At 41.1% G+C, this 24095-nt stretch overlaps 1 protein-coding gene across 1 annotated transcript in view; it reads left to right on the top strand.

The window, feature by feature from the left end:
* Positions 1–11683: 11683 nt before the first annotated feature.
* Positions 11684–24095, top strand: part of TGFBR3 (transforming growth factor beta receptor 3) — a 109407-nt gene continuing 96995 nt past the window's right edge. Inside the window, exon 1 of the mRNA XM_075711390.1 lies at positions 11684–11744. Coding sequence (XP_075567505.1) covers positions 11684–11744 — 61 coding nt within the window. The remainder of the gene's footprint in view (positions 11745–24095) is intronic.

Genomic DNA, 24095 nt, shown 5'->3' with positions numbered 1-24095 from the left:
TAACTTTTGAGACATGAATTACCAAGTCTTGGGCAATCTATGTAGATCTCAGAAAATACTCTGTGGGATACAGATTGCAAATATCTTTGCAATCACATTACTTTTGATCTACTTCCACAAAATATTAGTGTAGTATAAATAGGCATTACTTCTACAGCAGTAATATTTGTGGTGATTAAGAGCAGTATGCTAGTTTCTAGCCACTTCATGAATAGAAGCATGTTTTGCCATAAAAACATACTAGCAGAGAAGTAGTGCAATTGGAATTGCTTTATTCCTAACTCTGGATTCGCATTTTTATGTGCTGGCAGTCATCCAACAGAGCAGCATTTCTTGCGCTATTACAGCAACAATTAACTCAATGGTAGCCAAAATGAAACAGATTTACACATCTCTGGAAATCGCTGAAAGAGGGACTTGAAAGCTGCTACTTAGTATATATCCCATATTTTTTATCTCCGGTCTGACAAAGTAGGTGTTTTTAGAAGAACATCCTTTATGACCTTGAGTATCTAAATAGGCAGAGTTGTCAAGTTCAGCAGAGAACATTTTATATATTGCATTATAAGCATTATATTGTTGAATTGCACTACTTACAAATACTTATGTCTGGCAAAATATGTTAGTTTATGACGGGTTTATAATGAAATAAATTAATTTATTGAGGGAAATGTGAAAAATCATTATTTCATATTCATTCTGTGGGTACTACTTTAAAATGAGCTATATCTGTTTATCATTAACAAATTTAAGTCCATGATATTTCGCGCTTCTCTTTAATAGTCCGTCAAATTTCAATACACTAGTTGGCCAAATTCTGATTTTTTTTTTCTTTTCTTTTTTTTTTTTTTTCCTCCTGTTGCAACATGTTGTAAGATTTTGGGAGCCAGCTGGAGAGGGCCCCTCTTTTAAATAAGTTTAGTTGTGACCTTGCAAGAGACCTATTTAGATTGCAGGAGAATAGCTTATCTAGAGGTCATGGGTCTGAAACAGGTTAATTATAGAGCTAACATATATAGGTTGTTTTCCTGCAGAGAAGGCAATAGGGGCTGTGATGCATAAGGTAACGTAAATGATGAAAAAGAATGGCAATTCACTTATACTCTGATTTCCTTTTGTAAGCAGAGGCATTTTCTGTTGGAAATCAGCATAGGTTCATTGTGTGTCAGGGACAATAAAAAAATCCCAAAGCATCCAGTGAGCTTGGTGTGCAGTGTAGATCTGCTGAATGCATGTATTTCTTTGTCAGGAAGCTGGAGGTGGACTGAAGACTCATATGCCCTCTTCTGTCTTAGATTTATAGGAGTAATTTAATTAGACTATCGCCGCATTTGACACCGCGTGATTGAGAACTGTGGTAGTGTTTTGTCACCAACGCAACACTTGGTTTTGACAATGATTGGAGCGAAGCAAAATTCTGGTTTGATTTACAAAACAGCTATCGCGGTTATCTGAAAAGATGGGCCTTGTCTTATATTAAGGCTATTACATTAGTGGACCAAGTCACTCCTCCAGTATGTACAGCTCGTGTTATGTGATGGATTGGTTCCTCCCTCCAGTGTTTAAGATGACCAGTGTTGCTGAATCCTTGTAGATCTGGTGATTCGGTTCACCCCAGGGATGAGGTGCAGTGATTTCCTTCTGGCATACAAGGTGCACAAATTATTTATACGATTACAGGAATTTATTGTGGCCTTCCATCTCCCTAAACTTGTCTTCAAAGCTTTTTACAGTCTTCATGTATACATTTAATATAAAATAATGAAAGGCAGGAAATTCTATATGGTAAAAATTATATGGGAGTATATCTATGTTCTGAGTGGAACATGCCAGTGACGCATATCCTGGTTGAAACAAATCCTCATCGCAGTGCTTATAAATGATAATTTTTATGAAAAAAGTTTTGCCTTCACCTGAACGTGTTTCTCTGCCCAACAAATTAAATTACACTGGTTATTTGCAGATAATTAGGGTGAGGGCAGATTACTCCTACACAAGGGGAAGCTCCTTTTGACTCATTTTTTTAACTGTGTAGCACTTTAAGGTCTTCCCTATTTGTGTGGGAGAAGTTTCCTATCTTGCAGATGTGCATCCGAAAATGTAGTGGCTAACAGCTAACTTTTGATAAATGTGTTTATCTTGTGTTCTTGTTTAGCAACCTGAAGAAATAATCTGTTAATCTACCTCCTTTCTAGAGCATGCCTTCTTCTAGAGAGCAAAATTCAATGCACGCTTCTTTGGTGTTTTGTTTTTTTTTTTTTTTCTTCTCCAAAATGTGGTTTTGATAATGCATGCGGTTAACTTTAAAGTACCTAGTAGTTAATATTTTAACCTGTTAATTTCATCTTGTTGTATCTTGTGGCTGATTTGTATCACCTCATCCAATTTGCCTGTAACGGGAAACACTGGGTTTCAATCCTGTTCAATTTGCTGACCACCTTCCCCCTGCCCCAAGAGGATTGCATCCTTATATAGCGAATTAATGCTTAAGGCCATAGTCTTGCTTTTCATTATTACCCCTTGGGGGTTTCTTGCAATTAACCCAGAGAATTTCAGGTATTTTTAGGCCGTGGCTTCAAAACTACTTTGCTAAATGTATAGAAGTCATTTCAAGATTTTAAAATCCAACAGAGATTGATTTAGCTTCTTTCCTGGTAGGAAGGTTCCAGCTAGAATATTTCTAGATACAGTTCGAAGGTTTTGCAGTTTAGTCTTGAAAAAAATAACAGCGTCAAGCGTTCATTGACAGAATAATTTGCTGAAATCTTTTACCCTGGGTGGAAGAAGCCTTGCGGAGTTGTTGGTACCTTTCCATCCTGCTGTGGCTCCTGCTCCGCAAGGAGATGCCTTCCCTAGGCTTATATCTGTCTTGATAGGTACATTAGAGCTGTTATCTGTTTAGTTTAGGTGTGCAATTAGAAACTGAGCCAAGTAAAACTTAAGATAAAGGAAATTTGTGTGAGGTTGTTGGCTGCTACTGTGTTTGTGAAGAGTAAGATAGCCCAGTGCCAGGAAAGCTATTCTGTTTCCAATTAGAAACCATAAAAAAATAAAGTAATTAGGCCAAAGAAATTTAACTATGAGGAGGAAAGGTTGTAGAGATTTGTTTCATGCAATTTATGATCATCTTGTTCAGCCAGAAGATTCCTATGTGCTAGAGAAGTTTTTGTTTCAGGGTAAACTTTTCGGAAGCAGCAAGTGCCATTTAAAAAACATGAGCCTGGTTCCTGGTAGTTGTGGTGAGATGTTACTGGTTGAGTTCATTTGGAACCTGAGTTTTATTGAAGACTGGGGACTCTCAGGTTTCTTGGGCTGCCATGAAAACTTTAACCCAGTCTTCATGTGTGTACGTTTCTAGAAGTCTCTGCTTTTTTCCTCCTCCTGCTACCTGAATGTTCATCAGGAGGATGGCATATAATTGTGCCGCTGGTATTCCCTGACTAGAGCAGGGAGGTTTTTCACCCATCTTTTAAGTAGAAGATGGAAGCAGAGCTGCCTAAAGGAGCGGTGCCTCTCTAGGTAGGTGTTACGGGGGGGCTGCTGTGGCCGTGTTGAGGTCCTGTTTTGACTCTTGCCTGTGAAAGAACAGACTAACTGCGAGTTGCACGGAAAATGCGTGGCTGAGGCTGGTACTGGATTGCAGATTGCTCAAGCCATTACGGTGTAAGAACTGTACAGCGTGCCAATGTCTTGTTGCCTCCGCTCCCTTTAGAGATGCTCTGATGTAGGATGTCCTGGAGGGCTCTGTGTTGAAGTTGCAAAGTTCTGATTCGGTACTCGGGTTAGACGTAGGGCGTTGGTCTTGTTAAACTCTGTCTTCAGTGCCCCGTGTGCTCCCTTCCGTAGATATTAAGTAACCTCTAGGAATTTCTGCTGTTGTCAAAAAGGAATCGTAGAACCATAGAATCGTTTAGGTTGGAAAAGACCTTTAAGATCATCCAGTCCAACCATTAACCTACACTACCAAGTCTACTCTAAGCCAATCAAGGGTAGACTAGACTAAACCATGTCCCGAAGTGCCACATCCACCCGTTTTTTGAACACTTATCTGTTCCAGTCTCCTTCTCGTGGAAGAGTCTTGTGTGCTCCTTCCCCTAAAAGACTCCCGAATGCACTTCCTTCCCTTCCACCTATTGAAACCCTCCTACATCCTGCCCCTGTGAGAGGCCGTTCTCTTGTTTACGCTCGGTAAGCAAAACCTTGCCCCTCAGCCTGTAAAGAATGAGCTGCATACCTCCCTGTGTCTGGGGGAAGGGAAGTCCTGGGAACATGCAACGGAATGATTTTTATCCTGTTTCTGTAAACTGTCTTTTACTTTTGTGCTGTATTGTGCAATGGTTATTCAGCTGAAACTTCCACAGTGTCTGGTGTCGTGACTTTATTTTTCTGATCTAAACTCACAGCAGTTCAAGTCAGGTGATTTAAAAAAAAAAAAAAAAAAACAAACCACAAAACCATTGGGAAGCTGAAGAGAAAGTTGGTTATGAAATGATAGTGAGAATAGACATCCCTGTCCAAACCGGAGCTTCGTGCTAGCTGTGGGCAAAATACGAACCAGGTAACAAAACTGACCTCAGTAAACCGTTACGAAAAAGGTGGAATGGTTTCACGTCTTTTATGGACTCGTTTGTGTGTATTTTGTGGCTTCCTGTAATTTGGCAGGCTACATTGTAATACATTAATAAGAAAATAAATAAACAAAATGTTAAAACAAAAGTCACATGGAATAGAGGGGCACAATTGCTAAATGGCATAAAACATCTTCCCTTGGCACTTGTCCAGTTCCCATAGCCTTTAACTGTGACTTGTTGAAATGTCCCATTACAAGCACAGCAGCATGTGAACTGCAGGACATCAGAGTTACTTTTTCCCTGGGCTTTTGACATGTCAGGATTTTTCAGTTTATTACTATTCATATATTCCCTGAAAACGAAACCACTTTGTTGTTTCTAAAACAGAATCTGTCCCCTTAATAGTTTATGAATAAGTTACTGGTTTGAGTTCTGAACGGTGGAACTTCGTGTCTATGCCTTGGACATAGGCGTTAAAAAAAATACATACAAATTTTCAGTTCCACATTTATATTTGCTATCAGCTTTCTGACCTGCACGTGTGCAAATCACGCAAAAATGACGGAAGATAAGTGTCATCTAATAAAAAAGAAATCTGCTAAAATGCATATTTAGTAGGAGTAGGGTTAGAAATAAACTCTTTCAAAAACTGTTCTATTCCTAAGTTTATAGAACTGCTCATGTAGTTAACCAGTTGTGATTTTTCTTTTTTTTTAATTGAGCTTGGATGCAGTTGATTACAAACGATTGCCTTTTTTACTTACGCATGGAATGCATGTATTCATTGCATTCGCATAGGGAACCGACATGGACAAATGGGAGAAAAACCGGTTAAATAAGTTAAATGGTTGCCACGCGTAAAACAAACAAACAAAAAGCGAAAAAGCTTTGGCTGTGAAGGCCTTCTTGGATGGCCTAGAAACTTGGGTTCACGTTGCTATGGCAAAACAACACAAAGGGACAGATCCTGCTGGCTTCGCTCAAGTGTCCCCCATTCACTTCAGCGGGACTTGCGATGTGACTGAAAGGAGGCGGATTTTTGGCTCGCTTTGGTAGAGAAGTGTTTGTTAGCAGTGTTGTAGAGAGCTGTGCAACCTCTGGCACCATGCATGGAAAGAGGAGGGAATTAGCAGAGTCCTTGTCGATAAGGAGGAGAGGAAGTGGAAGTTATTCTTCAGGCAGTAAAGGAAAAGGCTAGACAACGAGGAGGACAGAGTTAAGGCAAGGGAAGAACTTGTATGGGGAAGGTAGGTGGTGATTAAAGAAACAGATGGTGACTATTGGGGAAAAGGCTTAAGGCAACATATATAAATAAAAGGGGAAAATAAAGCAAGAAGAACCCACCTCAGCAATAAACGTGGCAAATTCCTATGCTCTAGAAGCCTTTAATAGGAAACAGAAACACCCCCAAATCTGTGGCTGTGACCGCCTGCAGGCATATATATTGCTAGGTTGGACTGTGCAGTGAAGCTTTGAAAAAGTAGGCAAAAATGAATTTGCCAGGAGAAGAAAAGGGGGTAAGAATTGAAGCTAAGGAGATGACTGATCTCGAGAAGAGTAGTATCTAACAGGTATTTTGCTAGAAGTACAGAAACGGGATGAGTAGAAAAGTGCTCCGATGTTCTGAAGACAAAGCTTAATCCTAAGGCTTATACTTGGGCATGTTCATTTGGAGCTCTTCGTGGACTTTAGAGCAGAGCCCTGTCCCCCTTTTCGGAGAGCGGTCCGCAGGCGTGGGGATGGATACCTTTCTGCTGGTGGCAGAACAGCGCAGAATGTGATTTCTTAGCCACAAGCCATCCGTAGACCGCAGAGCCTTGCGTCCTGGCAGCTCCTGTCGGTGAGGGCTGGGAAATCCTCTGTGGAAAGGCGTTTGTTTAAGAGTAAGCAGCGTGCTTCTGCCTTCTGAATTCTTTGGTCATGCTGTAGTATTAAAGATGACTTTTTAGTTCAAAGGATAGCTTTAAAAAAAAAAAAAAATCCGCAAGAGACTGGAATGCTGAGGAAGACGAGTAGTAGGTTTTTAAAAAGAAAAAATATTTGGGTTAAGGAAAGGTAGAGAACAGTAGTGTACTGAAGTGATTTGTGTTTTGTGCTTACTGCTGCTGGCTCTAACAAAGTCAGATTCTTTTAAACACCATTGAGTTGAGGAGCGTTGTTTGTCCCTTGTGTCAGCATATACGTCCTCTGTGTCCTGTATGTCGGCACATAAAGCCGGGGGCAGAAGGAGGAAGGGGGGGACGTCGGGAGCGATGGCGTTTTCTTCCCAAGTCACCGTGATGGAGCCCTGCTTTCCCGGGGATGGCTGAGCACCCGCCTGCCCATGGCAAGCAGGGAATGAATTCCTTGGTTTGCTTTGCTTGTGCGCATGGCTTTTGTTTTACCTATTAAACTGTCTTTATCTCAACCCGTGAATTTTCTCGCTTTTTACCCTTCCCATTCTCCCATCCCACCGGGGGGAGTGAGCGAGTGGCGGCGTGGGGCTGAGTTGCTGGCTGGGGTTAAATCACGACAGTCCTTTTTAATGCCTAGAGCAGATGCCCTCCTTTGCCCGCCTTTCTTGCAGCTTGTAGTAGTAGAAAGCATTGGCACAAAACCAGTGTGTTTAGTAAACCCGAAGCTCTCATGTTATCTTCTCTTCCTCTTTGGGATTTTTTGGTTATACTTTTAATATGCCCTTTCATGACCTCGGTTACAAAAATAGCTACCCAGATATACCCCAAAGGAAAAGATGATTCTCTCAGAAATTTCTTTTGAATCTCAAATTGACTAGCAGTTGTGTTTACTTCCTGGATAAATAGTTTAGGTTCCCGATCCCTTTGCACAGCTTTCTTCTCTTATTTCAAAGGAAATATCCCCCAGAAGCCTTCTTTTGACTGCCTCAACTTTTCCTAGTTTGCAGGTTCCGCATATTCTTCTAGTGACAGCAGGTTTCACACTGAAGCAAAATCTGGCATGGCTTGCACCACAGCTGAATTTTTCTCACCTATTTTATTATTAATGTCTCTCTGGTATTGTCAGATGGTCAGATAATAGCAGCTTCGTAGCCAGCTTCTGTCACAGGTGAGGATGATCAGGTTTTCCAAAATACTGACAAATTGCCTGCTTAGTAGGTTTATTCTTAAATGAATTATTGGTGGCATTGTCATCTGTGCCTTTTGACTTGAACTGCTGCTGTGTAGCTGGCAGTTTGGATATTACCCGTCCTAAATTCATGAAACTCGCTGTCAGTTTGTCACCTGCTCACATTGTCTTTCAGGGTTTGAAATTTGCCTTCCTTTTGAGGTTCGTGAATGCGTTATCTTCAAGCAAATGAGCCCTTGCTTTAGAAAGCTCTTCCTAATTTTCATTTAAGTCTCCATTCTTCACCCTTTATGAGCTGGCAGAGTCGGAGTAGAAGCCCAGGGCTTTTTGATCGCATACTGCCTGCTCCGAGTCACACCTTGGAAATGTTAGTGGTCAGTAGGTTGCGGTAGGAATCAAATCACTCTTGTTTTTATGTATAGATGGAAATGTGTATGTATTCTCTCTCCCTTTTAAATTGTCCTTCCCAAATCAAAGTCTAATTCAAACTTGGCCTTTCAACATACTCAGGCGGTCGGCACAGAATGGGATGCTCAGCTGCTCTCAGCAGCGTCGCTTTATCTCCAGCTCTTTCCCTGTGCTCCCTATTTCTGCACAACTGTGCGCCTTATGAAAATGTCACTGAAGAACGAGGGGTTTGTGCCAATGGAAGAGTGATCTAAGTACTCTCGTGTTTCCCAGTTCAGTATATTACTGAGTGTATGTGCTGTAGTTGCTCTTTTTCTGGTTTCTCTTTTGTTCGTCGTTGTTGATGAAATAGTTAGACATCGGTAACTCGAGTTTCAGAATGCTTATTCATTGCCTGTTTGCACATATGTCATCTTGCAGGACATTATGATGGTCTTTTATTGCTAACACTGGCTAGAAACCTCATGATTTGCTGTATTTGATCGTTTTTCTTTATGGCAGCATTTAAAAATTGAGTTAGCAACCAAATACTCTCACTGAGTAGATTTAGGTTTCTTTTCATCTAGAGAAACAGCAACAAATGATTCCAGCTTACGTTTGACTTCCCAAATGATGTTCAATATCTGTCATAAATTCCTTATGGCTTGCCGTTTTGGCATTAAACCTGTTTGATTTGGATTTTCATGTTAAAAACTGCTGTGTTAAAGGATTGTCCAACACTCTTGTCAACAATTTATTATTTCTGTTTAATAAAGGTTGGCCTTAATTTACCGCAAAGTTCAGTATCCCTCATGGATTTGAGGGTTTAGCTATATAACCTTACACTCTAGGGGAAGATGAGAGGTATCTAGGAACTTGTTGAATGCTTCCAGTAGGTTCAGGATGAATAATTTTTACAAGCGTTGTAAATTGCCCAAGGAAGCCGTCATTTTCTGAGGTTTTCCTGTTTTGAGCTGTCTCCAGTATTGGTTTTGTGTGTGTGAGTTCATCCTTCTCCAGAACTTTTTTTTTTTCTTGGAAATGAACCCATCTTCTACAAAATGTTGTAAAAGAAATCTTTAGGTAACTCATCCTTGTTTGGGGTTTTAGGGTGGACTGTTGCTGCTTGATGAGGCTGTGTTCTTTGTCTTGCTGTTAGTGATAGAAATTCATTGCAGTGTCTTGTTACTTCAAGACACCTTGCGTTGTGTGGAAGTGTTGCAGTCTCACCTAATGTTTTTTAAATGTATTGATCGTAGCAAACAGTGGAAAGAGCTGTTTGGGCCGGAGAACCTGTAAGGGATAAAACAGTCAACCTCAGTAACAGTGATACGTTTTAAGATGGAGTAAGCAAAATTATACAAAATTGATGTTGTTATGTGCGTGATATATAAGTAGGTATTTGTTTATTTCTCAAAACTTTTTTTCTCTTGGATTAATTAATATCTATTCCTAAGTTCAGGGCCAGTTTTAAAAAGGACAACGCAGGGAAGAGAAGAAAAATGCAGTTTGAGGGGTTTTTTGCTGCTAAGGCTATTTTAAACATCCCAGGATAGTTTCGTAGGTTCTTAATTTTTGAGGCCAAGGTTTTAGGTTAGCATGACTAAGTATTTTCACAGATACTGACAGTGTCATATAACTTAGTTCTGATGGAAAAGAATCTCCAGTTTGGGATATCTAATCATACATTAATCATACATAACTTTGCGAGTGGTAGATAACAAGATAACCAGATCTGTTATTGCACACTGTGCAAAGTGATTACTGTACCTCTTCAGAGTAAGAGTAAACTCCTTTTTCCCAGACTGAGCGCCTTAGGTAGAAGATAAAGATTACGAGGTAGCATGACTAGAGTTGCTGTTTCTCTAGGGGTTTCCTTCATTCACTGCTGTTGTCTGGCAATGTTTCTAAGCCCCTGTAAGGGAGGCAATGAGGAGGAACACAGCGGAAAGAACCAGCTACGGGATTTCAACCTAAAATACCATGTGCCAAAAGCAAGCAGGGAACAAGAGCAAATGTGCTTCTTATATGGGATGTTGAGATTGAAAGTGAACCGCATGAAAGCCCATGTTGCGATAGACAGCCAGCTCATTCCTTGCCCCACGCATTTCTGTCCTGCAGAAGCGTGGTGTCTGGGCTCTCCTCCCGCGCAGGTGAGATCTGGGCCACCGCCGAGACCGGTCAGAGGTGCTGGGTGAAGGATCTGGTGGAGGTCTTGGTCTGGTGGAGGTCTTGGTCCTGGCCTTGGGCACTGGCAGTCCTTTCTTGGTGGGTAGCTGCAGCTCCCTTTGCCCAGGGCAGTGCTGTCTCTGCAGAATAACCCGTGGAGAAATTCTGCAAAGGAGTGCCTGGTGCTTTCCTCATAGCTGTAGGAGTGCTGTCAGCAGGTATCTTGAAGTGCTGGTCTAGGTGCAGGGTCTCCTTGTGCAGACTTGTGATCATGCACAGCGTGGCATGCTGTGTAACAGAGCCTGGTTTTCTCCGACTTTGTATTTCATTCCATTTTAACGTCAGCAAGAACCTTTTCAATGGTATTCGTGTTGTCACGATTTTGGTCCTGACTCAGCATTTGCTATCACTTAGCCCCGTGATGGTTGTTTATAATAGCTTGCGTTGCTTTGTGGTGAGTGTGTGGCTGCTGAGGCACCATCTGTCATCTTCTGCTCCTGTGGGCTGGTAGAGAAGTAAAGTAGAAGAGATCTTTATTTCGCTGAATGTGATACCAACGTTCTGGTTCCTTACCTACTTGGTCCATAGTCTCATTCTAGACATCTAGATGACTGAGACTAGGTGCAAAAAAAAAAAAAAAAGTGGAAGAAGATATTGTGCGTATAGTAAATGCTTCCCCCCAAAAATCTGCAGCATGCATTCTGGGGTCAGAATTTTTGATGTTTTTAATGCCTGCAGACATCCGTTGTATCATCGTTTATTTGTATAGCACATTTAAGTTGTTTTACTGACCTGGTATATCATGTCTTGAAATCTTTTAAAATAAAGATTCTGAACAGCTTTATATTTAGCATCAAGTGGCCTTAAAAGTTTTCAGAATTTGTGATACTGAGAAACGACGAGTTAAATCTGTCGTGTTACCCATAAGCTAGAGCACATGTGAAACATTTCTCTGTGGTATAATAAAGGTAGCAGCAGATAACTAAACAAACAAATGTTTATATGTCCCAGAGAAAGTCTGAATACTTAAAATAAACATGTCTGAGGCTACGAGTACCATTGGCAAGCTTCAGCAGGACTTCAGTATTAGTTGACAGAAAGGACTCTGGGATTTCACTTCCAAGTAGATCACAACTTGCACAACAGATAATATGAAAGGGCAACAGCTGCAAAGAAGTGCTGCAATACAGGGAGGAAAGAGTACTAAGCTATCACTGCCTAGGCTATCTGGCAATATAAAATGTAGTCCTTTAAGAAAGAATTCTTTCCCTTGTTACAGGAGAGACAATTTTAAATATCTCGTAACATTTCTGTAAGTTATATTTGTATTAAAATTTATTTTTACTTCTTTCTGTAGGCAATTAAAAGTCTGGAAGATTTGATTTCAAAACAGACGACAAATTTCAAAGGAAGTAAATCTACATGAAGAGCTACAAAGGGAGTTGATTTGAGAAGATACAGCGTTTGCAAAAATGTCTTCAAGTTGTGTGACTTCAGTGTTTGCTTTGATGATTTTGTGCTTTGCAGCTGCAGGTAGGTGGCATTATGTAAATCATGCATTTGGTGTAACTTACTGTATATATTCAGAATTATTGATCAAAAATACTTTTTCATCCTGGAAAAATGTAGGTCAGCTAAAGTTTATGTCATGGTTTTATATAAACCCATTGTGATCGTGAATACTGGTATGGTGATGTGAGACAATGCTGTTCCTGTAAGGCAGTCGTCTTGCACCTACGTTCCCTCTTAAAATCATTGAAGAACTGCAGCAGTAATGCGAATTATTTTGGTAATTTATTTATTTATTGTGAAAAAGGGAATTGCATGGTGCACATGTATTATAAGGGGGGCGGTCGCCACGGAAGCCTTTGGGAGTGGAAGCAGGGTGGCTCTGCCAGCGCGACGCTGAACTGTTAGCTGTGTCAAGAGGCTGGATTTAGTACCCTGGGTGCAGGGTTGTGCTGGTGAAGCTGTTTTTCTTCAGAACCTGGGCTAGGGTCTCTCTACAGAGCTGGGCTAAATGGCGTACCAGCTCAGCTCAGTGCTGCCTTCAAAGTGTATAATCTGAAATTAAGTTCCGATTACTTAGTTTATGAAAAGAAATCCGTGACAAAATCCCCCAAAGTAAGTATGAAAGGTACGTAAAAGGTCACTGAGTCCATACTTCCTCCCCTGTTGGCATAAGCCTCACCTCGGTCATTCCTGACAGTTGTCTAATCTGTTTTCAAGTTGACCGTCAACGGTGATGGCAAAGAGCTTTTAATGAGAGTTGTCAGTGTTACTGGAGGTCTCACAGGTTAGGAAGATGCATTGCCATTTATGGGGATTGTTCCTATCCCGCATTTTATCCTAGACAGGGATTTTCAAAACAGTGTGTTGCAATAACTTGTGACAAGGAAAGGAAGGAGCTGTAGAGTTCAAGTACTTAGCTTATATCGTAGTTTCTTCAAGCGCTGAAGTGATTCTTCTCGGTATGTTTGTTTGTCAAAGTTCTTCCTGTGGTTACAAGGGGAAGCCTCTTCTTATGTGTCCAGCTTGCATACAGCATGGGTCGTTGGAGAAGAGGCCAAGTGGATATACCGTCAGTCAAAATGAGGTAGTGGGAAAAGTGGACACTGGACAGATGGCTCGCTTAAATCTGAGATGTCCTCACTGTGGAAAAGATGACCAGCTTTGGAAGAGACAGGGCTGAGCAATTAAATGTGTTACAATTTGGCTTCCTTTCATCGTCAGCATGGAAAATTATGTTGTTTCAAGCCCTCAAGCCTTGTGGGACTTTCTCTGGGGTTGACCTCCTGAAGGCATCCATCCAACATTAGGAACTTCGATTATTTAATAGTACACGATGCTAACATTTTGCAATCGCTTCATTACAGATGAACTTTCAGCAATACAGGGCGTGTCTGAGTGCGTCTGCGGCTTGAGCTGAGGATATGAATGCTGGTCTTGGCTGAGAAGAGCGATTACTTGGAGCGAATCTGAATCCTTATAGATGCGTAAAAATCTACTTGAAAAGCAAGTGCCAGTGTAGAAAATCAAAACCGTTTTAATTGATCGCAACCCCAATTCCAGTTTGCTTCTGAGGAGATTGCTTGCCTAAGAAGTCAGCTTACCTCCCAATGCCAGCTTTAATTAAAACCCACTAATTTAAAAATGGTATCAAATACGGTACTACTAGTGGAGAGTTATTCAGTGCTCAGTAACCTTAGCATGTCTGTCTTGAAGTTTATTGTGGTTTTTTTGGTTTTACTCCCCAATTCTGTGTTTTCCTCTGGCAGCTATTCTTGAAACAAACTCTTAAAAAATGCGATGGCCTTGGATTTGATCAGATGCTTATTCATAAGTAGAGTCATAGAATGATTTTGGCTGGAAGGGACCTCTGGAAGTCTGATCCAGCCCCCTGCTCAGAGCAGGGCTAGCTTCAAAGTTCGTTCTTTCTTGGAGACCGATCCTTCCCGGTATCTGCATGGGAAGAAGGCAGCTGAAGGGAGTAGAAAGGGTCACGGTTTGTTAGGGGGAGGTGAGGAAGCACTATCATTGTGGTTTCTAGCCGTGCCTGTCCTGTGGGTTTTGGTTTTCTTCCATGCTTTTTATTTTTGCAATAAATTCTTAATGAGAACAACTAGTTAATGCCCTTTACAGAGCATCGTGAGTATACTAAGATAAACGCAATGAGGAACTGATGGACTCTGATGAAGGGGGGAGAGAGATCTTGGGCAGATATAATTACAGCTGGGGAAGGACAGCTCTCTGAAGGTTATTTAGATAGAGCTTTTGCAACATTTTTCTGTTAGGAGTCACCAAGTCCTGTTAACCCAAACAATTACACTTTAAAAGCAGGGGGGTTGTGGCTATAGGTGAAATACGGGTGGGAGCGAGCAACGCGTTCTAGTCGTGTGCGGAAAAAGCTGTGGCAGATGCCTGTGAGCTATTGTCAGCATGATGGCCGGGGTACCGCAGGCTTGGCTTTTAATTGCCAGTGTAGAGAACCCGCACTTCTTCAGGCTTGAACCATGAACATACTAGTATAAAGAAAACCGAGAAGTATAAATAAAATCCCTGCGTGCCTGTGGTGAAGCCTGGGGGAGGCAGGGGGCAGCATGCCACCTCCCTAGGGTGTTGATTTTTATATATTGAGCCTTTTTCCAGCTTACTCTTTGTTTCTGAACTAGCAAGGCTGCTGCAGGAGAGCACACCTTTCTTTTGTTTGCCAGTCCTACGCTGACGCTGCTATTACTGGTCTAGGTTTTGTTGCTGACTTTCCAGTATCTTCAGCGTTGTTATCTTTTCAGATATAGGTGATCTTCTAGACAGAATCTGTTTTGTGGTTTGTTTTTTTTTCCTTTCCATTCTTGCTTTTTAAGGTACTAACGTCTTAAATATATCTCAGCCTCCCCCCCCAAGTTAGATGACACGATACACAGAGATGCCTATTTACACCTGAGCCACAAAACTGTGTGTTTTTCATGCTAATAGCTTAAAGAATACACCTTGCTAACTTTCCGTTGAAAATGGTGTGTATAAATATTCAAAGAATATTTGTCTATTTCTTTACCTCCTGTTCCTGCCTGGATATATGTAGCTAAATGCTTATCTGAATCTGATTTACTTTTAGCTTGTACACAGATTTCTTGTAAGCTCATATTTATGAACAGCTTCAATTGTACAGAAAAAGACTGCAAAGAAAACCTTGATTACTGTGAGATTTTTCCTCTCCATGGAAAATCCAAGGCAGGATGGAGAGGAGAATTGCTGGCAAACTACCTGCCTGTCTGAAGGAATTATGTTTTTGAAGTGGGCTTAAACTAAGGTCTGGCAACCTGCAGTAGGAACTCCACACAAACACTCAGAACTGCACATGCTACAGCCTTGGATAACCTCGTAAGCAAGTCTGGCTTTGTCATCTTGGGAACAAAAATATTCCGTACTAATGTGGCTTAAATCAAAGGCCGAAACATATTTATTTTGCTTGCTGGCAAATATGTGCAGTTGGGTGCGTGACGTATGTCTTGATAAAATGTCTTAGAGGACAGCTGAAACGCACACCTGCCCTAGACCCTGAGGGCCAAACCTTCAACAAGATAGGTTCTTCTATGAAGGAATGGGAAAATTTTTTTAACTTCAACTTTTTTTTTTTTTCCTTTTTCTTTCCTCCCTTACTGTTCAGCTGAAAAGAAGATAGAAGGGTGATACAGCCTGTGGATCTGCACTGGCCAAGGGTCTCATTCCAGCTTTCTGGGGTAGATCCTCCGGTGCTGCAAATCATTCCTGCTGCCGACAAAGCAGCGCAGCCGTGGTGCCCGATACCAACCGGAATTTGCCCACGCGGCTATGTTCTCTTTCCCTCAATCCCCCCTGACGTTTGTTGTTGCCTGTGCTGGCTGTGTAGACACCTCTCTCCTTGTGACAGAGTTTCATGGTTGTGGTCAGGCTGATGGAGAGACTGTAAGAATTGGATATATTGAAGCATTTACCCATTTTCTGTAATACTGAGCTTACTGGTTTATCTGTCTCTATGGTTTTCATTCAGCAGCTCTTCATGCCCTGGTTCTCTGTTGTTATCCTAGCTTTTTTTTTTCTTCCAGCCTTTCTTTTTTCATACTTATTCTTGTAAGTAATCTTACATTGTTCAGAGCATGTGTGCTTCATTTTAAATAAGGCTGTTTGCTTGTAAGCGAATGTATCTTTTGGATCTGTGCCCCCCAGAGATGGTGGTGATTGGGTGCCATGTTAATAAGCGTAGCAACAGGAAGAAACAGGCCTTGTCATGACATCTCTTTTTTTTTAAAAAAAAGAGGAACTTCCCCTGACCTTGAACTCTGTGTTTCCAAAAGCAATATAGGATCCTTCAAAGTATAATAGAAAGTCCTTCCACTGGAAGGTGAAGGACATGATTAAAAAATTAAAAAAACTGGGAGTCACTCGCACAGATTTCCTTCCGTTTTAAACAGTGTTTGCTGGGTATTTCCCAGATGTAATTAAATTGTAAGTTTTATTTTTCCTCAAAATATTTGTTGCCAGAGGTGGGAGGGGGTTTGTTTGTTTAAATTGTGGTTAGCTAAGGGACAGACGTTGGCTCTTGAATTATTAGGACTGCAGTAAAGCACAGCCTGCTTGTAACTTTTGCATGGACAGAGATTTCGCTCTCCACCTCCCTTTCCCTTCAGTTCTTTCTCATAACCAGCCAACCTCTGCCTCCCTTGAAAAACCACCCAGTAACTCCTGTCCCTTTATGGTCTGGATAGCGAGCCTTTTAGAGGACGAGATCAACCAGAACTCGGAGCGTTTAAAGACTCGCAAGCTCAGAGAAGAGTTAGAGGAGCAGAGGGCAACTTCGTGTGCTGTGCCTTGTGTCCGTCCCGCTGCCTTTCATAGAATCATAGAATTGTTTAGGTTGGAAAAGACCTTTAAGATCATCAAGTCCAACCATTAACCTAACACTACTTTGGGTCAGAAAGGCGGGGAGCCCTCCTGTAGTGGCTGTAAGGGAATGGCCGTGCTCTTTTAATGAGTAAGAAATACTAATTAGGAACCACTGACTTGCTTTTAAAGGTGGAAATTGTCTTCTTTTTAAAAAAAATCCTTTCAGTATCCTGATGGTGATTTGAAGTATCTTAATGTCAGACGTTCATCTGACAAGGAACCAAATGATGAATGCCTCACTTCATGTCAGTGAGCTTGGCGGGGTAACTTTGAGAAGACAAAAGGTACATAAAAAATAGATAGTTAATCTTAATTTCACACAAAAAGAAGTAATACCTTTCAAGCAGTAAATGATGTCTTTAAGTGAGAAATTTAAATACAAAGACTGATCAACACTGGGAAGCTAGACTAAATCTGTAGGTCCTCTGAATTAATGTTTCTTCACCAGTGCCGTTTGGTCTTCTGTTCCTGTGTAAATTAAGTTTTTAATCTGGTCTTTGGTCTGTCTCTCAACTGACTCAATTGAGTCAGCTCCTGTGTCATTTCTTAGTGGTTTATGCATAAACAGTATTTTTATCTTCCAAAACCACACAAAAAATTCTGAAGAACTTTCGAGTGTCAGGATACAGAGCAAGGTTATACATTTTCGAAGAGGTAATTGTGTCAGACTTGGAATCGCTTGAACTCGGCAGACTGCCTTTTTCCTGTATCAGCAAGGCTCAGAAGCTATAAACAGTTGAATTTCGGCAGAGTTCTGCACCCACGTGGAGACGGGTGTGGGATCCAGTAGGATGTGGGGTTGTGGGTCCTGATTCAGCAAAACAACTGAGCTTTGCTTTGCTGAACCAGAGCATTTATCAGTAAACATGAAAGTCTGGTTCTTTGATTAAAACTGACTCTGGATGATGCCAGAGGAATTCTAAGAAACATCAAGCCCTTAATACAGAACTTGAATTGTGCAGATGCAGGCAAATGGCAGCATTACCGAGTGTCTCTGGAGGGAACTACTCAACTGATGAAAAATAGTTTTGCAAAAAATTTTATGGCACGGAATGGTGAATGGCATTAAATCCTTGTTTTTCTAAGGAAATTTATTACAGTTTTTTTAAAAGAGCGACTAGTCTTTAACAAGTTCTAAGCATCACATAATTATTTTATAAATACCATGCTAAAAATAATTCTTTTGTTTTCTGAAGGGAATTGGGATTTAGGATTTTGCTTGTAGATCTTTTAATATCCTTTCCCTACTGTAGGCCCTTGTTAACTCTTTCTTAGCTTCTCCATTTGTCATTTATCTTAAAATTAACACAAACCCTTGATCTCTTTAGTTAATAAAAAAAGTGAAACGGGCATATTTAGTTAAGTGAGGATGGTATTTTTGTCTTGTCTAATGTCAAGGAGAGGTACAGAAGATTTCTGAACCCAAGGGTCTGCAGAGTGAAGTGGTAGGTACTCTGGGACATACCTTAAAAAAAATTGTCTTCTAACTAGTATGTATTTGCAATTTAATTTTTATTCCTGTTTTAAAATTATTCTCCTGTCAACATTATCTCCGCTATTGATATGTTGAACCTGGTTACCTTATCTCTACAGAATTATAACTTTATTTTCTGTTTGCCTGTTTCTTTTGCTGCAGAAAAAAATATAAATTCTGTCACTTGGACCAAGCAGGGCCTGTGCAAGCATCAAACAGCACAGTTTTATCTGTTGCCACAGGAAGAATTAGGCTCCGGGGGCTGTAGTACCCCAAAGCCAGCATCCCCGAATGCGATCCTAAGGTGTCTCAACAAGAAACGGAGCATCTGCTATTAGAAAAACAGTTGTTACTTTCACATGAAAAATGTATTGAGTTTCTGCGAGACCTTTTCTTTGATAAGCTTTTCCGCTGAAGTATATTTGCATGTATCAACACCATTGTTTCACTACTGGTTACGTTGTAGTATAGAGAGAATATACGGACCAGCTGTATTCCCTTTCAAAGAAGAGAAATAATTTCATCCTCTGTAGATAATGACAATAAAAAAAAAAATTAAGTCCTTCAGGCTGTAAGTCATAGGAGAGATGAATTTGGAGTGAAAAAAAATATATTTAGCACAAAGACTCTGTGCCATGTTTCATTACCTGAAGGCATTGAGTTGGATTCCTCTTTGGTGTAAACTTGTTTTAAGTCTGTGGAATTTCACCAAGGATAAATTTTTGACCTCAGGTGACAAAAGCAGAGGTTTTCAATAATTCCATAAAGTGCAGTTGCTTCAAGCACAGTGTGCTTTTCTTCATATTTTTAAGTGTACTTTATCAAAGATAGAGCTATTGTTCCCTTATTTGGCAACTACTACACTGTGGGACTTACTAATAGGCAGTTAATAAAAAAGGGATTTTACCCGTCAGGGGTGGAAGGAACTAAACTGAAAATGTCATTACTCTCATTATTGGAAGCAGTGACTAGAAGTAGTAACAAATAAAAGGAATTCATGGTTAGGTGATGGAAACATTTGTAAAGTCTGTTGCTGGTTTCCCTCTTCAGCAAAACGTTTACTTTCCTCTGGAACAGGTTTGGTGTTTTGGTGTTTTTTTTCTTTTGTTGTTTTGTTTTTAATTTTTTTAATGTATTTATTTTACTTAACACTTGGAGCCAAGAGTGGGTGAAGAACAGGTTTTGTGGTTATCTTCACTTCTTGTCCTTTTTTTCTTTTTCTTCACTTCCTAAATCACCAAATTTGCCTTGTGTCTGGAAAAGATAGTTGATGCAATTTATTTTGGAGTAACCAGAATTTTCCTTTATATTATTAATTTCCATTTAAATGGAGCAGTAAAACATACGTCCTACTAAAGATTCTCCTCAAGCTATTTCGATTCGAGCTACTAAGTCAAGCTGACGCTTTTTCCTTCACAAGATTGTGCACCTTTCGTTAAGGTGTCAAAAGCAGTGGGGGGTAAGTGGCCACTTAGCATCACAGTGTCATGGCTGTTCCTGAGGCTTGAGCAATGGTATGAAAGCCAGTAAAGGCGAAAAGGTTATTCGAAAATGTAGCTATTGCTGAAATAGCTTAACCTAGTTCAGTTTGCACATTTGGGGTTGCTTTAAGGAAATCTCTAGTGAGAGACTTTTACAGCAGTAGCCACACACTGTATGTGGTTGTGTGTGGGGTGTGCATGTAGTCGCAGAATCATAGAACCATTTAGGTTGGAAAAGACCCTTAAGATCATCCAGTCCAGCCATTAACCTAACACTAAACCAATTAAGGGTAGAGTAATGATTTCATGTTTCCTGGCTTGGTGGCTGGATTCTTTTTTAGTGAAAGTAAAAACTCGGAATCATTAAGGTTGGAAAGGATCTCCAAGATCATCAGTCCAACCATCAACCCAACACCACCATGCCCACTAAACCATGTCCCAAAGTGCCACGTCTGCCTGTTTTTTGAACACTTCCAGGGATGGGGACTCCACCACCTCTCTGGGCAGCCTGTTCCAACGCTTGACTACCCTTTCCGTGAAGAAGTTTTTCCTAATATCCAATCTAAACCTCCCCGACGCAGTTTGAGGCCATTTCCTCTTGTCCTATCGCTTGTTACTTGGGAGAAGAGACCAACAAATGGACAGTTCCTGGTTACTCTTGGGAAACATCTACTCTGAAGCATAAAAGCTCCATGTGGTTCAGGGCACTGCTGGGCAGGTGTGCTGCCAGCTCTACTGGGTCTGAGGACCACGGTGGAGTCTTCTCCTGCCCGCAGACAGACACGCACTTTTCCTACAGCCAACGCACAGCTGCCCTGTGTGACTGGACGTGCGTGCGTTCATCCTGCGTGGTGACTAAATGTACATGCCTGGGTCTGAAGGACCCTTGAGAGAGGGTGGAGTGAGTTACGGGCCATCAGAGCGATTATTCCCAGCTGCGGCCTGTCCTTGGCTGTGAGCAGGGACTCCTGGAGAAGAGCGCAGCGATGGCCAGGATGCCGGCTGGATCACTTCTTGTGGAGTCCCGGTGGCCTGATGGCCATAGGTGTATTCAATGCATGGGACTAACCCACGAGCCTCGGCTTTTGCCTGAAAGATGAAAGGCTTGTATCTGCATTAGTGACTTTCTCTGTGATCTTGCCATGAGTTATTTCATCTCTCAATCTGGGTCTCTTGATATGTAAAACAGATGCGTTCTGCCCCGTCATCTTCCGTGCAGGACTGTTTGAAGGGCTAACGTAATAGCTTTAAAGTACTTGGATCGCATTGGTGCTAACTGCTGTTATCTCGTTAATTCTTCAAAACCTCCCCCCCCTCCCTGCCCTTTTTTGGAGGCATGAAGATGGCACAAGGTTTTATTTAAAGGTCTGTCAGACTTTTTGCCTGCCTTGCTTGTGTTTAGACTAATGGATGCTGAACTGCAGAAGTTCTTTGTGATCTCGGATAAGGAACAAGCTGGTTGAAGTTTTGGCAAGTCATAAATTAGTTATGATGTCCTGAGGAGTGTCTTAGCTGAGGGAGCTGCTTCTCTTTTCTCTTTCTTCTCCTGCCATGCCAACCCTTATTTTTTAAAAAAAAAAAAAAAAAGAAAAAAAAAATCACTGTTTTTACAGGAAGTAGAATCAGTCATACTTGAAGCAAAGGGGTGGGAAATATGAGACCACTCTTACGTTGCTATGGGCAAAAGGATTTTCTGGTGAAATGTGACTTTTCTTGCATCATTAGAAGAAAACTTACAACAGCAGGTAGAGCTACATTACGTCCCATGCATAGTTTGAGCAACGTGTTAGAAGTTTAATATGTGGCTTCAATTTCTTGCATTAGGGCAGACTCCATCTCTGGAGATAATTTGTTAAGCTATGTAATTTGTAAAAGTTGCCAGTTTTCTGCATTTTCTGCTTTGAAATGTTAGATCCATCTGGCAAAATTTCCTTTTATAGCACTAATGAATTCAAAGTAGTAATTAATTGTTCTATGGGATATTTTCACCTTCAAGCTGAAAAAGTAATGGGTATTTGAGAAAACTGGCAAGAAAACTGTTCAGAGATTGCCTTGGATATTACTTATCTCAGTTGCTTTTTGGAACTAGGCCAGTAGTAGTTGTTTTTCTTGCTGAAATAGTGCTCGTGGCCATATTGTTCCCGTATTTGCTTTCATTCTCCCAGTGCTAATGTCTGATCTCTGTGATAACACGTATCATCACAGGTTGAAGTACGAGAGCTAAAATATGCATCACAGGAAGGACTCTTTGAGGTTTTTTTTTTTAAAAAGATTACAATTGTCTGACTGTAACACCTAGGCAAATGCTTCTCCAGCATCTCTTGTTAAAAGGCCAGCTTTAGTAATAGTCTCTGTAACAACAGGGAAAAAAAAAATCATGTATCTAAAATGCTCAGAATAAGGCATGCTTCATGCCAGTAGCAGAAAAAGAAAAGCAATTCTGAAAAAGACCCTGTTCTGTTGCTTGTGAATTCTCTTGACATCTCTGTTCTCTTTTATTTTTTGCAATGAGCAAAGCTGGGTTTTTTTTAAGCAATTTCATGCCCAAAGTAAAACAATGTTTAAGACTGTCTGTGATGGTTGATCTTGAAGAAAAGAATTGTAAAAACTAAAGTTACTTAATTCTAGGGCTCTCTTACAGTTACTGGATCTCAGAAGTCAGAAGCCTGTGATTAAGTCAGCTCTTACGAATACCAGGCTGAACTTCAACTTTATTCATATGATTCAGGAGAAAAGAATTCTAGTGAAACAGTTGTGAGTATTAATGGTGCTGTTAAAAATCTTCCTGTACGCAGAGAAAACCTAACCAGCTAATTCTTCTGTTTGTTTCAACATCACACAAGCACTACACAGAAGTATTCAGCAAAAAAAAAAATTGTCTAAGACATTTCAAGTAAAAGTTGCTAACAAAGAACTCCCTTCCTCCCCTCCCACATCGAGGAGTCCTGGAATGTAGATTCCCTCTTTCGCCGGAGAAATAATAATGCACTTAAGATGGCTTTATAGGTCAAGTGTTCATGTATCTGCCTATGATTTGACAAGATTGCTCAAAGAAAAAGTAGATTGAAATCAGAATTTATTAGGGAGGATTTCTGAGCAATGAATCAATGCATTTTTGGCTTGGTGGACTGGATTAATTTAATTAGGGCAATAAACATTTTTTGTTCTAGTTGACTGAACTAATTAAGTTGATTCAGTTCTGATAGCTGTGTTGTCTCCTCGTTCCAGTTGCTTTCATGAAATTTTTGAAAGGAGCAATGCTCTGTTCCAGTAGAAGGGATATGATTTTTCCCTCTAGTGCTCCCCGGTGCCAGCCTGCTTGCTGGTGTCCCAGTGCTCCCCGGTGGGCTCCCTTGCCGGGATGCTTGTCCGGGGATTCAGGTTGCTGTGTTGCGGGGTGCAAGCCCCCGCAGCTGGACAGGGTTCATGTTTAGACCACAGCTTTCTGCACGGAGTCGCTACATCTTCTGCCCTTTAGTCCCATTCTAAGTCACTCAGTAGGTGCCTGATCCCAATACGGTTGTATAACATTATGTCTCTAGGATAGGTTTATGGCAGAAGTTTTAGAGCAGTGTAGCACAGCTCCTTCTTCCTTAATGGAATTAATCCTAGGGTTCATCCTGAAGTGGTAACAATACAGTCATCCTGGTCTGAAGTCTTTTGATATTCCTCCTCCATTTGTGGTACGTGGGTTTGTTTGCTTTTTCTTCCTATCCGCTTCTTGTTCGGTCCTCCACGCTGTTTTGTTAAATAGGCCACGACTGGTACAGTTAGAGATTTAGTGGGAACCTGCTGCCCACGGGCTGCAGTGCCAACGAAGGGACTCGCGCAGTCACTCGCTCTCGGTGGGACCCTGCAACGAGCCTGGTGCTCTCTGCTCCCCTCTTTCCTCGGGGGTACGTTCATCCTCCTGTGTCCAATACCCCACGGTAACAGTCTGTATCCAAGATGCGTATAGCATGTTTTCTTAGTCAGGGTGATCTCATCACTAATGAGCGTTTGATGCCTTTGTAATGCTCGTAATATACACACAGAGCAGCTGGCACAGACTTTTTAAACAACCATCCTTGTAATCGCCCAGATAATCTCAAAGAACATTTAAATACAACAGTGCAGCAACATTGGAAGTTTTTAATAGAAACATGTTTTTTTCATACGATGGCTTAACAATGTATTGTGGGTTATGTATGGGGCCTCTCTTCGCATTTATGGCGAATGAGAACAGTTGACTGTCCTAGGTGGTTAACTAAACTGTCAATGACTATATTAAGGGCAGTTAAAGAAACGGTGAATGAGAGTACGCTTCCGTGCTTTATTTCTGAACACATTTGATTTGTTACTGTAGCCTTGCTATCCAGAGAAAAGGGCGTTTGTGCTCAACAAGAACTTGGTGGTTCCTTTCCAGCCAAGCTTGGGGCACTGGTGGTAGGGCTGAGAGTAGTGGGACTGCTGAACTGTTCTGCCTTGTTTCTCTTGCTGTGAGTCAGGTCTGTGTTGACCTTGGGG

This window comes from Pelecanus crispus, chromosome 5 (genome assembly GCF_030463565.1).
Source record: "Pelecanus crispus isolate bPelCri1 chromosome 5, bPelCri1.pri, whole genome shotgun sequence".
NCBI classification, from domain to species: Eukaryota; Metazoa; Chordata; class Aves; order Pelecaniformes; family Pelecanidae; genus Pelecanus; species Pelecanus crispus.
The sequence above is the reverse complement of the archived record's forward strand: the minus strand, read 5'-3'. Positions and strand labels throughout refer to the sequence as shown.